The 14,215-nt window shown below is 37.7% G+C and overlaps 1 protein-coding gene across 1 annotated transcript; it reads right to left on the reverse strand.

Annotated features, from left to right (window-relative positions):
* Positions 1–4,292: 4,292 nt before the first annotated feature.
* On the reverse strand, positions 4,293–14,112 carry LOC147505043 (zinc finger CONSTANS-like protein (DUF3537)). Its single transcript, XM_086557654.1, has 4 exons — positions 13,519–14,112; positions 8,481–8,909; positions 6,860–7,154; positions 4,293–4,731 (listed from the first exon to the last, which is right to left on the reverse strand). The coding sequence occupies exons 1-4, from the start codon at positions 13,924–13,926 to the stop codon at positions 4,589–4,591; spliced, it is 1,275 nt and encodes a 424-aa protein (XP_086413780.1). The 5' UTR covers positions 13,927–14,112; the 3' UTR covers positions 4,293–4,588.
* Positions 14,113–14,215: the final 103 nt, after the last annotated feature.

Consider the following 14,215-nt stretch of genomic DNA (forward strand, 5'->3'; position numbering starts at 1 on the left):
GAGTTGTATTATACATTAATATTCATTCTTTTGATTTTTCAGGACTTCATTTGTTTTAGTTCCTATTAATTGTAAGATTTGAGGCCAATGTGTTCTTCAACGAGAACACGATCACAATTAAACTCTTTCCACCTAATTTATAGCTGCATTTTGGCACATAGATGAAGAACTTTCAATGTACTCTTTCCCTGACAACTATTTTGGTCCTGTTGAAGACAATAATTTATCCTACTACTCACACCTTGTATGGCATGTTGTTTGTTGTCAAGGGTATTGTGGTACTCCAAGAGGATTTACTAGGGATTTGTGTTAAATGATTGATAGAATAGATTCGAGATAATGGTGGTTACAAGATCGGTCTCTTTCTCTCTCCATTATCTTCTTCTCCTATCCCACTCATACATGTAACATTCAACTTATAGACAAATATCGACTCTTATGTTGATATCTCGATATATAATAAAATGCATGGGCTGAAATATCGGCATTGACGATATTTGCCCACGATATCACTCTTTTTTGAAACTTTCAACTTTCACATTTGAAATTTTGAATGTTTCGAGAAGAACCACAAAAAAATCTATTTCAAAATTCAAAACATTTGGAAAACCCAAGCGGCTACTGTTGGAAGATGAAATGTCGGCCCAACACAAAAGCATGCATGCGTGACTCCGTGTTAAACTTTCATATTGTATTTACTTTAATGCGCATAAGGCTAAACCCGAGCCAAATAATAAACATTGGGAGTTATGAACTCATGCCCAATGTAATAACCGGACATTGCTTATTACTTGAGGCCCACATAAACAATAATTAAAATCAATCAACTAAGCCTAAAGTAGTCACGTTCATCCAGAAAATGACAAAAAATATAGTCACGAGGATTTAGAATAATTAATTACCAGATTCTGGTGGACCAACTACCTTCCTCACTCCCCTCCCCCAGATTCACCGTAATTGAGTTTATTGGTCACACACTACTTGGTGAAGTGATTATTTTACTCTTCTAAGCCGTGTAGTAGATCTCATCTAGTTTCGTGCTCAACTGTTCGTTTCGAACAAGGCATAATAATCTATAGACCAAACAAACATTTTCAAAACTCCAAATTGCGAAAACGTATTCCGATTGTTTGAGCATCTACTGCATCGTTTGTGCATTTTTAGGTAGTTTTGCTAAAGTGCATTATACTGCATTCAAGCACTATAAGGTTTAACAAGCATAAAATTTACTCACATAAAAGAGCACGTCGTCCTAGACATACTCCTATCTCTCATCCCCCATCTTCTATCTTCTACAATGGCTGACGAAGTTGTGCAAGCTGAAGAGTTTCTCTCCAACTTCTACACACCGTTACAAGATGGACCCATCTTTATACGACTCACACCGCTTACGAGCGATTTTCACATTCCACCAAACGTGTTCAATCTTCTACCCATCTTCCACGGGTTTGAACATGAGTTACCGTACAAACATCTATGCCGGATACATGAAGTATGCAATATTTTTCACCATCCGGGCGTCACCACTGATCAAGTGAAGCTACAAGTGTTTCCTTTCCACTCTAGTTGGTAAAAATCACGCATGGTTTCTGTCTCAGAAACCCAATTCTTTCGATACATGGGAAAATATTGTGTTCTCCTTTATGAAGAAATATTTTCCACTGAAGAAAACAGAGGAGATAAGAAGCAAAATACAGTTTTTCAGAAAAAGTCCGAGTGAAATATTCTCCGAAGCATGGGATAAATTCTCTAACCTAGTCCATTCATGTCCTCACCATAAACTGGAAAAATCCACTTTTGTCCAATGTATTTTCAAAAGTCTTCTCTAAGAACACAAAGTAACCCTCGACATCATGAGTAATGACAATTTTTTGGATAGAGGTGCAACTGACGCTTTAACCTTTTTTGAAAACCAAGCTGAAAAAGTACCCATTGGGGCGACATAAACAATTCCAGAATAACTCAACCCAGTACATCTAAGGTTAGTGGTATTTTTGAGGTGAAATCCGACCCGAAAATCAAAACATTAATTGAATCTCTTACAAGAAAGATAGATGCTCTCACAACCAAACAAAAAGACGAAAATCCTCATCCTGTCATGAACATAAATACCTCACGATGCAACTTTTGTCTCAACTTAAATCACATAGATATCAATTGTCCCTTGCTCACCAATATATCATCACTTCAACCAGAAGAAGTCTATGCTTTCAATGTACCAAATACATCATGGAGGCAACACCCAAATTATACATAGAGTACTAATCCACAAACCCAACCACCTCCAGGGTTCACTAATCATTTCAAACCACCAAATACATTCAAACAAGGACAAAGTACCTATAATAATTAGAACAAAGCTTGGTTCCATCCCATTTTAGCCAGAACTATCAAAACCCACCAATCAACGACCAAAGAGACCTAGTTCCAGTTACACAACCCACTAGTGTCCAATCAGATAAACCATCCGAGATAATGCTATCGGTGATGCAACAACAAACTCAAATCGTAGCATCTATGCAACAATTTTTAAACTTATTAGCCCAAGACAAAACCCAATAATGTGTGTTCCCAGGCCAAGCAATTCCTAATCCTAAACAAGCAAACACAGCCTTTGAAGCAACAAGTGATGTTAACGAAGTTGGGGCGCTTAAAATACTTTCATGAGTATGTAGAAGAAACCCTTCTCCAAGATCCTGTCTACGAAGATTAAATCATCTTTTTCATGATGTATTCCTTTTCCTTCCTTCCCATTCCATCTTTTTCTAAAAAGGAATACATCATTAAGGTAACCGAACCTCCACTTGGACTGTGTGGTTGTAAGTGTCGGAGCTGTGTGAACCCTGTTCGTACCTTTTAACCTCACACCTCCAATCTCCTCTGTCTCTTCTCGAAGATGAGACTCTCTCTCTTGTGAACCTTTCAATTTGAACCCGTTTAGAAGCCTCACGTACCCTCGACTCTCAGGGGGATCAAGTATCTTGCCCGTAGTAGTTCTCTCCTCTCTCTCTTCCCATCTCTCTCTTCTTCTCTCTCGTAGAAGCCCCTCTTTATTCTCATCTCCTTCTTTTCTCTCAGAATCAGCTCTCCTTTTCTATAACTGTCCACCTCTCACATTACTTATCGCGGACTGGATATTGTACACCTGACCCCGGTTTCACTATCTTGCATCTTCTTGAGTCACTGAACCCCTCCTTGCCACTATGTCTCTCTGGAGTCCACGTCCCTTTAATGTTTCGCGGATTGGATCCTATGCTCTCTCTCCTTTGTGCCTTATGTTACCTCCGTCCATGAGACGTATCATCCTGATAGTCATGAATTTGGCCGATACAGGAGCTTTGGTCCACGTATATCTCGCATATTCTTTGAAAAATATTTTTTACTCGTTGTTTGAGTAAGTGTGACTCTATAGAGCGAGTATACAATTTTATTTTTCTTTATTTTACATTTCTTTTTCAAAATAGTTTTTCCCCATTCTCTTAATACAAGATTCTCGATACATCAATGGCAACTTTCGTGTCGGCTATATTCCGAACTATAACATTTACACAAAAAATTGTTCAAATTTGAAATTTCTACCAGATCATATTTAATTACCATAGTGCAGACTTGTAGGAGTTTCATTTTCACAGTTAGGTGTAGAATGTAGACTATATTGTTTGTATTGTTTGGTGTGGTTAGAAATTTCTCATTTGACCAACTTTTTCTGATAATGTTTTATATAGTTAGGATATCGTCTTTACAAAAGATAAGCGTGGAATCCTTCCCTCTGCCGTACATGCCATGTACTAACCAAGCACTCAGTTAAAAAAAAAAAAAAAACTAAGAGGCTTCGAAACTTGCGGACGGTGATGGAAAGTTGTCTTTACAAGGCTAATTTCTTTGGTATAGAGTATTCTCAAGTATCACAATCAAATGTAGCCTCCGTATATACAGTGAAGGACCTTATCCACATTTTGTCTTTGTTTAACTTTTTAATCTGAGAGTCTAAGGCCGTGAAGAGGAGGAGATCCACAGAGGCTGGCTTACTTGTAACATCAACGTGACACAGAATCAATCATAACGCTTGACATGGCTCATTTCTAACAATGTAATTTTCGCTACTCCTGCATACACCCTCAAACTTTTTGCTGATAAAGGAACATATAGAACATTTTTTAAGTGACAGAATAGAATCCTAAATTGCTTCTAAAATGAAACTCAAATTGTCAATACGTCGTGCTAGTGAGCTAGTCTTCAAAATTAGTCGAGCGTGATACAATCATGCCATATAAATTACGCAACAGGTGAACTACGGAACTGTAGTTTAAATATATCATGATGACTTGGCTAACTAGAATCCTAAAGGTCTAAAAGCTGTTTACATCAGATAATGTTACAACACCAGTTTACATAAGATAATGTTAGTAGCAAATTGTAGCTCAAATTACACATTACAAATATATTTACCAGTGACAACATAAAAGTGCGAATCAAGAGTACTTTTCTTGGTGAATATCACAATTGAATAGTACTTGCCTTGTTAGAGATGGAAATTTTTTGGCCAGCTTTACGCCTATAAATGTCAAGCTGGTCCTTCTACTAATTTTCACTCGGTCGTGAAAACTATGGTTTTCCCAAGGACAAAAAGTGCTAGGGACATCTCAACGAAGAATATCGTGTTAACCAATATCCGGTCGATTGTCCATCCAAAAACAGTTACACCCCCAAGATTAGACTGCAAATACATCACTGCAAAGGTAAAAATTAATAAAAATCAACTTCCGAGCACATGCCCACATACAAACTAAAGCAGCACTGAGGTAGAAATCTAAAGATGACAATGACAAAAAAAAAGCATAAAAACCACACACACAAAACACAAAACACAAACAAAAAGAAAGAAGTAAAGAGAAAAAAAAAATTGGAAATACTAAAGTACATGTATTAGTAAAGAAAGAAAGAGATTTCTCCTCTGTTATATTCTTTGGAGATAATGATCGAATTCAGTAGATAATGATCGAAATCAGTAGGATCTTCCCTTTTTCTTGTGGGGTTTGATATTTTTCTTTTTTCTTTCTTTCTTGCTTTCCTTGGGTTGTGATGGTTGGGTGGGAGGATTCTCCCCACTCTAAATACAAATCATGATTGCAAACAAACAAGAATTAATTCTCATCCCAACAAACAAATGTCTTCTAGTATTAGGTTCAACCACATCCACAACAGAAACTTAACTCCCAACCGTTTCACCAACCATCCCATATTCCCATCAGAAAAGTTATTTTCGTGTAATGCAAACCAGAAGTATATGTAGGATCATTTTTGATATCGAGTGTAAATGGATGATTGGGTTATGCAGCAACATGCCAGCACCTTATACTCTTGGGATTAATATCACAAAGACAATCCTCCTTAAAATGATAGTGCTTCTTGAGCTGTACCAAATAAATACTAGTATCTATGACCGGAAGGCGGCTTTATACGATTACTATGCAACCAGAGTACAACCCTTTACAGTTTGAGGAAATTGTGAGACTCCCTTGGAAGATGGGATACCCATGAAGCCATGTTAACAATAGAGGGTATACAATCCAAGGTATAAAGAATGGGGTAATCATCCACCAAACTGGGCAGTTTAAGTGACTATTAATCGCCGCTTAATCGGCGCATAAGCGCTATGCGCCCCTCGACCGATCCGATCAAGAAAAAATTTAGAGGTCTGAGCAGGTGCCATAAAACGGGCTATTTCTTCCTTCCGCTTAATCGGAAAATCGGTATAAAAAAAAGCGCCGATTAATAGGTTTACAGGTTTTGTTTTTTTTAAAAAAAAAAATTTAAGTCCACAAAAAAGCCCAAAAAAGAAAAACCCACGAATCTATATATTGAAAACGTTTCGCTTCACCGAGGAAAAATAATCAAAACTGTAAAAAGTGAAAAACCACCAAAGAAAACTCTTAGGCCAGCTAGCACTCCACCACTCAGGCTTGTAGTTTTTTGACTTTATTTTGTTTTAAGTTGTTATATCACTTATATGTGACATATGTATTATAGGTTAACTAAGGCAATTAATTCCGAGATTAATCCGATTAATCGCTATGAGCTCTTGGAGCGACTTGCTCCCGATTAGTGCTTAAACTGCACAGCCACCAAATGAAGAGAAACAAAGAGGAAGTTTACAGCCGATAGGGAAACCAAATGGGTTGATGAGGAAAGCCTTACAGCCCTTATGATGCGTGGTCAGTGAAAGTTAAAAAGAAATGACTATTACAACTTAGATGTTCTATTGATGCTATGAAGCGATTCTCAAAGCTCCTCTTTGTTCTTAATATCAATATATAGATATCAATACCAATTTATTGGTAAAACTGTGCTATAAAGAAAAAAGAAGGAAAAAGCAGGGAAGTGAGACAAATTTCAATGGGGACTGATTACGATCTCGACATCTGATTGCAGCTCAACCATGCCATGCCAATTTATCAACATGCCAAGTTTTACTTGAGACATATCAATGTCACTGGTCAGCATGGAATAATAAAATAATTCTATAGAAGCAAACATAATAACAAACAGAGAGAATTTGTCTAAGCCTCTAAGGGTAACCAAGATTCTAGCCTTTAATCAATGCCCACAACCTAAATGGCATAGTCAATAACGTGACAAAAAATTGTTATGCTCAAACATGAAAATACGATTTTCTACATATAAAGGTTCATTTCTCTATAATCATAGGAATAAGTATTTAAAGTTAAACATCGGTTTCTCGAAAATCACCAGATTAAGTTTTCTAGGTTCAGTGGTGACTTCTCAATTTTCAGCCCACAAGGTTACAGAAACTAGAATAAGCAATAATACAATGCAAAAGTTGGTTTAGTACACTTACCAAGGGATTGTCTCTTATGGTATGAGGACATTTGAGTATTAGTTGAGAACATCACGTTTTCCATTGACTCCATATCGCTTTCTGAGAAGTTAGGAGTCAGCGATCCTACCGGTATGGAAGTCTCCATGTTTTCCGCACTGTTTGAGACTCTACTTTGAGATGTGTCAGTTGAACTGCATGTAACTAAAGCATGCCATCTACTTGCTACCGATGCTATACCTTGAGCTCTATGGGAAAATTTTGCAGCTGCATACAAGCAAATAACTACGCCAACAACCTGAGCAATGGAGATGACCTGCAAACATAGATGTGTAAAAAGGCAAATAATAGGTATAAGTAATTCCTTATGAGTAATGAACAAGGAGAAACAACTGTCCTAGGAATGAGGGTGTTACTAATCCGTATCACCTAGCATCAATGCTGTTATGGAGAAGGACACCCTTATGAGTAATGAAATTGTCAGGGGAGCCAATCAAAAAAAAAATTGTCAGGGGAGGCAAACTGGCGAAGACTCAAATTGTATTAATATAAGACTCAGATTACCCTGTGATGCTTCAATAGAGATGGTCCCATCTACCCCAAAGCCTGGAAGTCATTTCTAAGGATGAAGCTCAAGGTGAATGGACCACTGTGGGTCTGTGGCTAGGCCTAAAAAGGTGGCCAAGCATAAATGGAAGTCCCTAAAGCTCTCACATGGAGAGGTTGATCCTACCATTAGTACGATCAAGCGGACAATCGACCAGTCTAGAAACAAAAAAACTAGTCACATTGATGATCATATCCAGAAGGTTTGGGATGATGCTTATGGATGGACCTATGAATCTGGGGAGTGTTGTAGATTCTATCTAGAATCTGGGGAGTGTTGTAGATTCTATCTAGAATAAGGCGCAACTCCACTTGGGCTATAAGCACCAAGATTTTGTCAAGATGTCCAAAATGGGAGGCAATGGGGTGCAAAGTAGAAATTCCAAAAGATGTTGAGGAAGCCTAAGCTATGGGCACTCTGAATTTTGTAATATCCTTTAGTACGATGTATGAGCTTCTAAGGGATTAGACACCTTGTGTTTGCTTGATATTGTAAGGCTTGAAGCCTGTAGTTTAAGTTACAGTGCCATGCCCTCCCTCTTATATTTAATCTAATAGAGAAGGGATTGTAACTTGCTCTGTTTGATAAAGCAGGTGGGGTCTGTCTCAACCCCAGCTAACCGTTTCAAAAAAGAAATCCTTTTTGTTGGCAAGTGGGAAAACATAGGCAGTTTTTTATCCTAGGTCTATGGTAAGTAGTCACAGACGTTACCAACTAAGCTAGCTGTCACCTGCATATGCATAAGTAACCGAGTCATAAGTAACCCAATTGGAACTACAAAATTTTTTAGTACTTCAATAGTTGACTGAATATATTGGATCAGTCCAATATCAAAGAATCTGCTCCTTGGATAGATGCATAGCGAAAAGTGGAGAAATGGCAATTCCAGTTGGGTTGCTCATTTCTCCATAGGAGATTTTCCCTGCCAACTGGTAAATCCCGCAATGCATAGCTTTATGCTACAACTACGGTTATACTATGAAATTCAATGGTTTTTCAGCATAAAAAAAGTGTCAAGTGCAGCAATTTACTTACTGCAAAATTTCCACCATTAATGATATTGATGAATCCACGATATCCTGTGGTCTGGAAGAGTGTCATTATTTGACTAGCTGTCACAACCAAGAACTCCAGAAGTAGATATGCACGAAATCTGTGACTTATCTTAGATAATTGATGCCTTAGACGCATGTGCTCCTTTACATGTGCCATAACATCAGAATTACCTTCTAAAAGCATCCCATAATCCTCAAAGTGGATGATTTGCAAATTGCATACCAAGTTGAACAAAACACAGGCTGATAGAGATATTGTGGTTAAGTACGTCCAGGAGACAACCAAAGCAAGCATAATAACAAGTGATTTCCACCATGAGTCCTGTGAATATATAATGCGGACGACCTCAAGGCCTGTTCTTAAAATGAAGCACGGTAATGCCAACCATAACAGTAAGTGGAAAAACCCCTGAGAAATAAATAAGTATTAGAATTGCACAAGTAAAATACAAACACTCATTTCCAGACCTAACTTAGATCATTTTAAAGAATGCCTTTTCGGGGGTTGCACTGTCAATATACTTGTTCATTTCTATGGAAAAAATATCAGTATATATTGGTTGTTGGTCCACTCGACAGAACATATTTGGACATTTGGATATAGTCAAAGCAACTCTTTAGGATATTAAACATTGGTTAGTCCATATAAGAATACATAGCCAACGAACTATCATGATTAGTCCATGAAGGATGTGAATTCTTGGGCTAGAGCCATCAAATAATATGTCTGTCCAATTCTCTTTCTATCTGCCTTGGGTTCACCAACACAGCACCTCGCCTTCTCCAGTATTTCCATACATGCCCGCCTTTTTATTTTTTTTGCTAGGTAAGTTACTTGTATCTATTAAAAAGAAAATTAAGTTACATTGAGTGTTGGATTTCTAATTAAGATCACACAGATGGATCAAACAACCCAAAGTCTAAGCAAATCTCATAAAAACTTGAAACATCTTTACTCAATCTTGATCCATGCTCTGCTGCAATGTCAGTAGCAAAGTTTACTTCTCTCCAACAATGTCTCAGCAAGAAATGTTGTAAAGAGTTCTTGCAGTTTTCTCATCGTGCACACGACTCCCATGGAATCTTACCTGATCTAAAGGCTTGTACAGATGCATTTGAGTCCGATTCCATCCACATTGAATTTCATCCCTTGCTTTTAGGTATCACCACACTCTCAAGTATGACCATGCATTCTGCTATTGCCACTCTAATTCCCTTAGAGCATGTCAACAAGCTATGGTCTCTGAATGTAGCACCTTAACCAGCCCTAGGTTTCCCCTAGATGTCCTATCAACATTAATCTTTATGTTAGGTGAAGGACATATATATGTCTGCCTCACTTCTTCCTAGTATCAACCCCTCCCTTCCTCCCATCTCCTAACCTTTTCTTCTCCGTTTTCAACTTGGGAAGTGGGTAGTGAGACTGCGACAAATGAGACGGCAGCAGTTACGAAGTATTTTTCCTCTCTGACTTCTCACTTCTTAATGTAGATTGAAACGGCGGAAGCAACACTTAATCGAAATCTACACTTTATAGAACCCTAAAAGTCTCACCTTTATTCATAATCACTCAATAGTTCATAAACACAAACACAACTACCCCCAAACCTAAATACAAGCCCTTATTTATACTAATAACAATAAAGTAGCAACTAAACTAGTGGGCTCACGACCCATGGGCTTGGACTTGACTAGATGTCCACATCACACTCTCCACGTTGAAGAAGCTTGACCACAAACTTGTTGACATGAAAACCCACCAATATGAAAAACTCTTCAAACATCATCAAACTTGTATATGTCACCTTCCCGTGATTCTGAGGAATTCGACCTCGAATCTTGCCCAAATATCGGCTCAAACGAATAATATGGTACTACAATACTGCTAGTACTCCTTTCTTGAATCACAATGGATACTGGAAGTCACGAAGTATGCGTTGAAGTGCTTTGTAGTTGCGAAGCAAAAACCTTCTCAAAATTGTTTAGAAAAAGATCAATATAATCACCACTTTGTGCTTGCTGAATTGGAGGAACAAGACCTTCATAGATCTGGTCAGCAGGACGTCTTTGTTGCAAAGGAAGGTGATGAACTTGCTGATTTCGTTTGTTATCATGATCAAGACATGACACAACAGCTTCATAAATTCCTTCCTTCTCTTTGTTGTCATCGACAACAATCGGTGTTTTATGTTGGGCTATAGAAGCTCCACCAACGATGGGGGCTTTGGGCTGCAAAAGCTCCACCATAGCCTCCCTAAGTCGACTAGTCGCTTCTTCTAATCGATCAAACGTGTTTTGCATCAAGGATTCTCTCCACTCTTCTAATCGAGCAACCCATACTCTAGGGGTTAATATGAATCCATGAGTTCTCCATGAATTTTTTTATCTCTGACGTTGTAGACATATCTTGATTTGCAAGAATAAAATTGGATTCACGGTAAATAGTAACCGGGGGTGAACAGTGTTTCTGCATGAATCTCCCAAAAAGCAATTTGCTCTGATACCAAATAATGTAGATTGAAGCAGCGGAAGCAACACTTAATCAAAATCTACACTTTATAGAACCCTAAAAGTCTCACATTTATTCATAATCACTCAATAGTTCATAAACACAAACACAACTACCCCTAAACCTAAATACAAGCGCTTATTTATACTAATAACAATAAAGCAGCAACTAAACTGGTGGACTCACGACCCATGGGCTTGGACTCAACTAGATGTCCACATCACTTCTCTTCTTCTTTGGTCATCCTCACAGTTTGGTAGTATACTAGGTTTATGCTCATTTTTCAATCAACAAATAAGAGAGTAGGAACACATGCACTATTGAAAGAACGAATATGTTTTCTATTGTACCAACATTCAATAAGAAAGAAGAGTTTCCTTGGCAGGCAAAGCACAAGATGGAAATAGTCAAGAGTATGATAGCACACGGAGTTGTTCTCTATACAACACATTTACAGGGAAGCTAACAAGCTTGCAGATCTTTTAACATCTTATGTAGTTTCTGTTATATCATAGAGATTACTCCTAGCTAGTTCCTTTTCAGAGGATTTGACAAAAAAAAAAAAAAAAAAAAATGTTTACGAGGATGTAATAGGGATGAAATATCTCAGAATGTAACAAGCTTTATAATTTAAATAAATCAAAAGGGGTATGTGACCTCTCTAACAAGTAACAACCTCGCTTTCCCATCCAAGAAAAAAATAAACACTATGAATCAAAAACCTGATCAAAAGTCAAAACATAAAAGAATCCTATCTATACATGAAATGCTCGAAAGGTATATCCCTCGTTTCCTCACGCACCTTAGAGCAAGTCCAATGGGGGTGCTATATGGGTTGGTAAATGCCATATAGCACCCCAAACACAAAAACATGTTTCCAATGGGGCTGCTAGATGGGGTTTAAATTTGGTTGTTGTGATATACGCAGCTAAATTTGTGGTCTCGTCTAGTAGCTCCAAAAATAAAGTTCAGGGAAATAGACAACACATTTCTGTCGTCTATACTTATGCTGTAAACAGATGAAAGAAACCATGCCGTTTGTCGGTTGTTTTATTCATTGGAAGGAAGGTAGAATATCTGTCGTGTCTCTAGGAGCCAGAATCCTCTACGCCCTTTCCTTCCCTTCCCTATACAACTCAACCAAATCATTTTTTTCCACTCACTCTTTCCTTGTACTATCAAACCTACACCTTTTACTCATGCATTATACCATCAAAGCCAACACCATTCATTCCACCAACTCTATTTCTTTCTTCAATCTCTTCCATTCATTCCACCAACTCCATTTCTTATTTCAATCACATCCATCCATTCCACCAACTACATTTCTTGTTTCCATCAGATACGAATATTCTACCAAAAAAATCAAATTATACGGTCCAAATCTTACATTTTTAGCGCTAAGACAAGCAGAGATGTGACTTTCTGGGTTTATTGCCAATGTAGGACCGTGAGTGAATTGATTGCGTCGGGAAATGGAAGCAGTGGAGGGTTTTGAAGCTTGTGTGGTTTGTACTCTTCTTCATTACCTTGCCTTAACGATGACTCTTCAATCAATCTATTTAATGATTTTTTACCAAACAATCTCTTCCCTTTGTTACTCATTTGATTTGAATGGGTTTGAATGAGAATTGGAGTGTTGGGGAGAATTTGAAGTGTTTGATTAGAAAGAAAATGAGAGGGAAGTTTGATTTATCGCGTCTGCCTTCAAAAGATGGCACAATTTCTGCCATCCGTTCACAACTTAACATGGCACAATTTCTGCCGTCCGTTAACCTACCTAAACCAGCTAAAAAATGCCCATTGGAACAATTTCACATGTTAAATTTAGCTGGCTTGTTAAAAGTGCCAAATTGCTGAGTTGGCACCCTACTAACCAGCTAAATTTGGCACTCCCTATTGGACTTGCTCTTAGACCAAAAGATAAAAGGCCTTTGATAGACGTGAAGACCTCCTCCATAGTTTTCACCTCACCTTCGAAGTGCCTTTCCAAACCAAACTCCCCCTATATCCATTGAGCTTCTGGGAAGTAGCTCCTTCGCCGAACCTGCGAAACCCATTGAACCACGAAAAAAAACAAAGAAGGTACAATGCTCTCAATACCCCAAGAAAAAGGACACCAAACGAGGGTATGTCACAGCCTCAAAATTGCTCAAACACAAGGGGCATAAATTGATAAAAAAAGTGTTTTTATGTCTTTTCCTAAGCTTATTTAAGTTGAGAATACGATCTAAAGAAGCGCACCGAATAAGAAAGGCAACTTTACAAGGTACTCTGAAAATGTTTGGCTAGGGGAAAATGGCACTGTTCTTGGACTAGGAGGTGGAATAATAAAGTGAATCCAAAAGTAAAATGACTTGGTAAAAAACCTCCCTCTCTTTTCACAACACCAAAAATGTCTATATTTATCCAATTTTACCAAAGAAATAAATTTCAATATTTAAAATAATAACAATTCAACAATAAACAAAGACAGTGAATCGAAAACTAAGAAATAGTTACCACTCACCTGGATCTTTTCAACATACTTGTTATTAAACTTGGTGATATGTCCATGTTCCCGATCAACAAACAAAAACTTCCTCAAACCATGTTTTCTCAAATTATGTGAGATACAAAGCAAAGAAACAGCAGCAAGACAAGCTTGAGAAACAAGAATCTCCAACTCAAATGAGCTGATCCTATACTTAACACATACAGAACAAGTAGTGAACTCAATCACAACAACTGGAAGTAATATACCCACTACTATAAATGCAAACCAAGATAGAGATATACTAAGTATAGATGTTTGGTGAAAACCCATGATATATAGAAAGGTTTCTAGTCTTTTGAGTGTTTGTTTAAGATGGGCATCTGATATTGCTACTTCTTCTACATGTTTTTGGGTTTGGAGGGGTTGTTCAAGATCAGCCATTTCTTAGTCAGAACTCAGAATCTAGTATGAGAGAGACTCAAAGTTGCAAGTTCAGAGAACAAGAAAGAGACAGGGACATGTTTTTACTCTCTTGACTTCAAGGTTTTGTGCACGAAAGACTGTAAAGTGTCGGACAAACTTGGAAAAGTAATTTGATTGGTAGTTGGCCGTTATGTTTCGAATAATGAGTAAGTATGTGGAAAACGTACGGGTTGTTTGTGGCACATGTCACTCTCTCCCTGATTTTAAGTTGAACATTCTACTTTTGTATAAATAAAAGACCGTCAGG

Source organism: Coptis chinensis, chromosome 4, assembly GCF_015680905.1.
Source record: "Coptis chinensis isolate HL-2020 chromosome 4, ASM1568090v1, whole genome shotgun sequence".
NCBI classification, from domain to species: Eukaryota; Viridiplantae; Streptophyta; class Magnoliopsida; order Ranunculales; family Ranunculaceae; genus Coptis; species Coptis chinensis.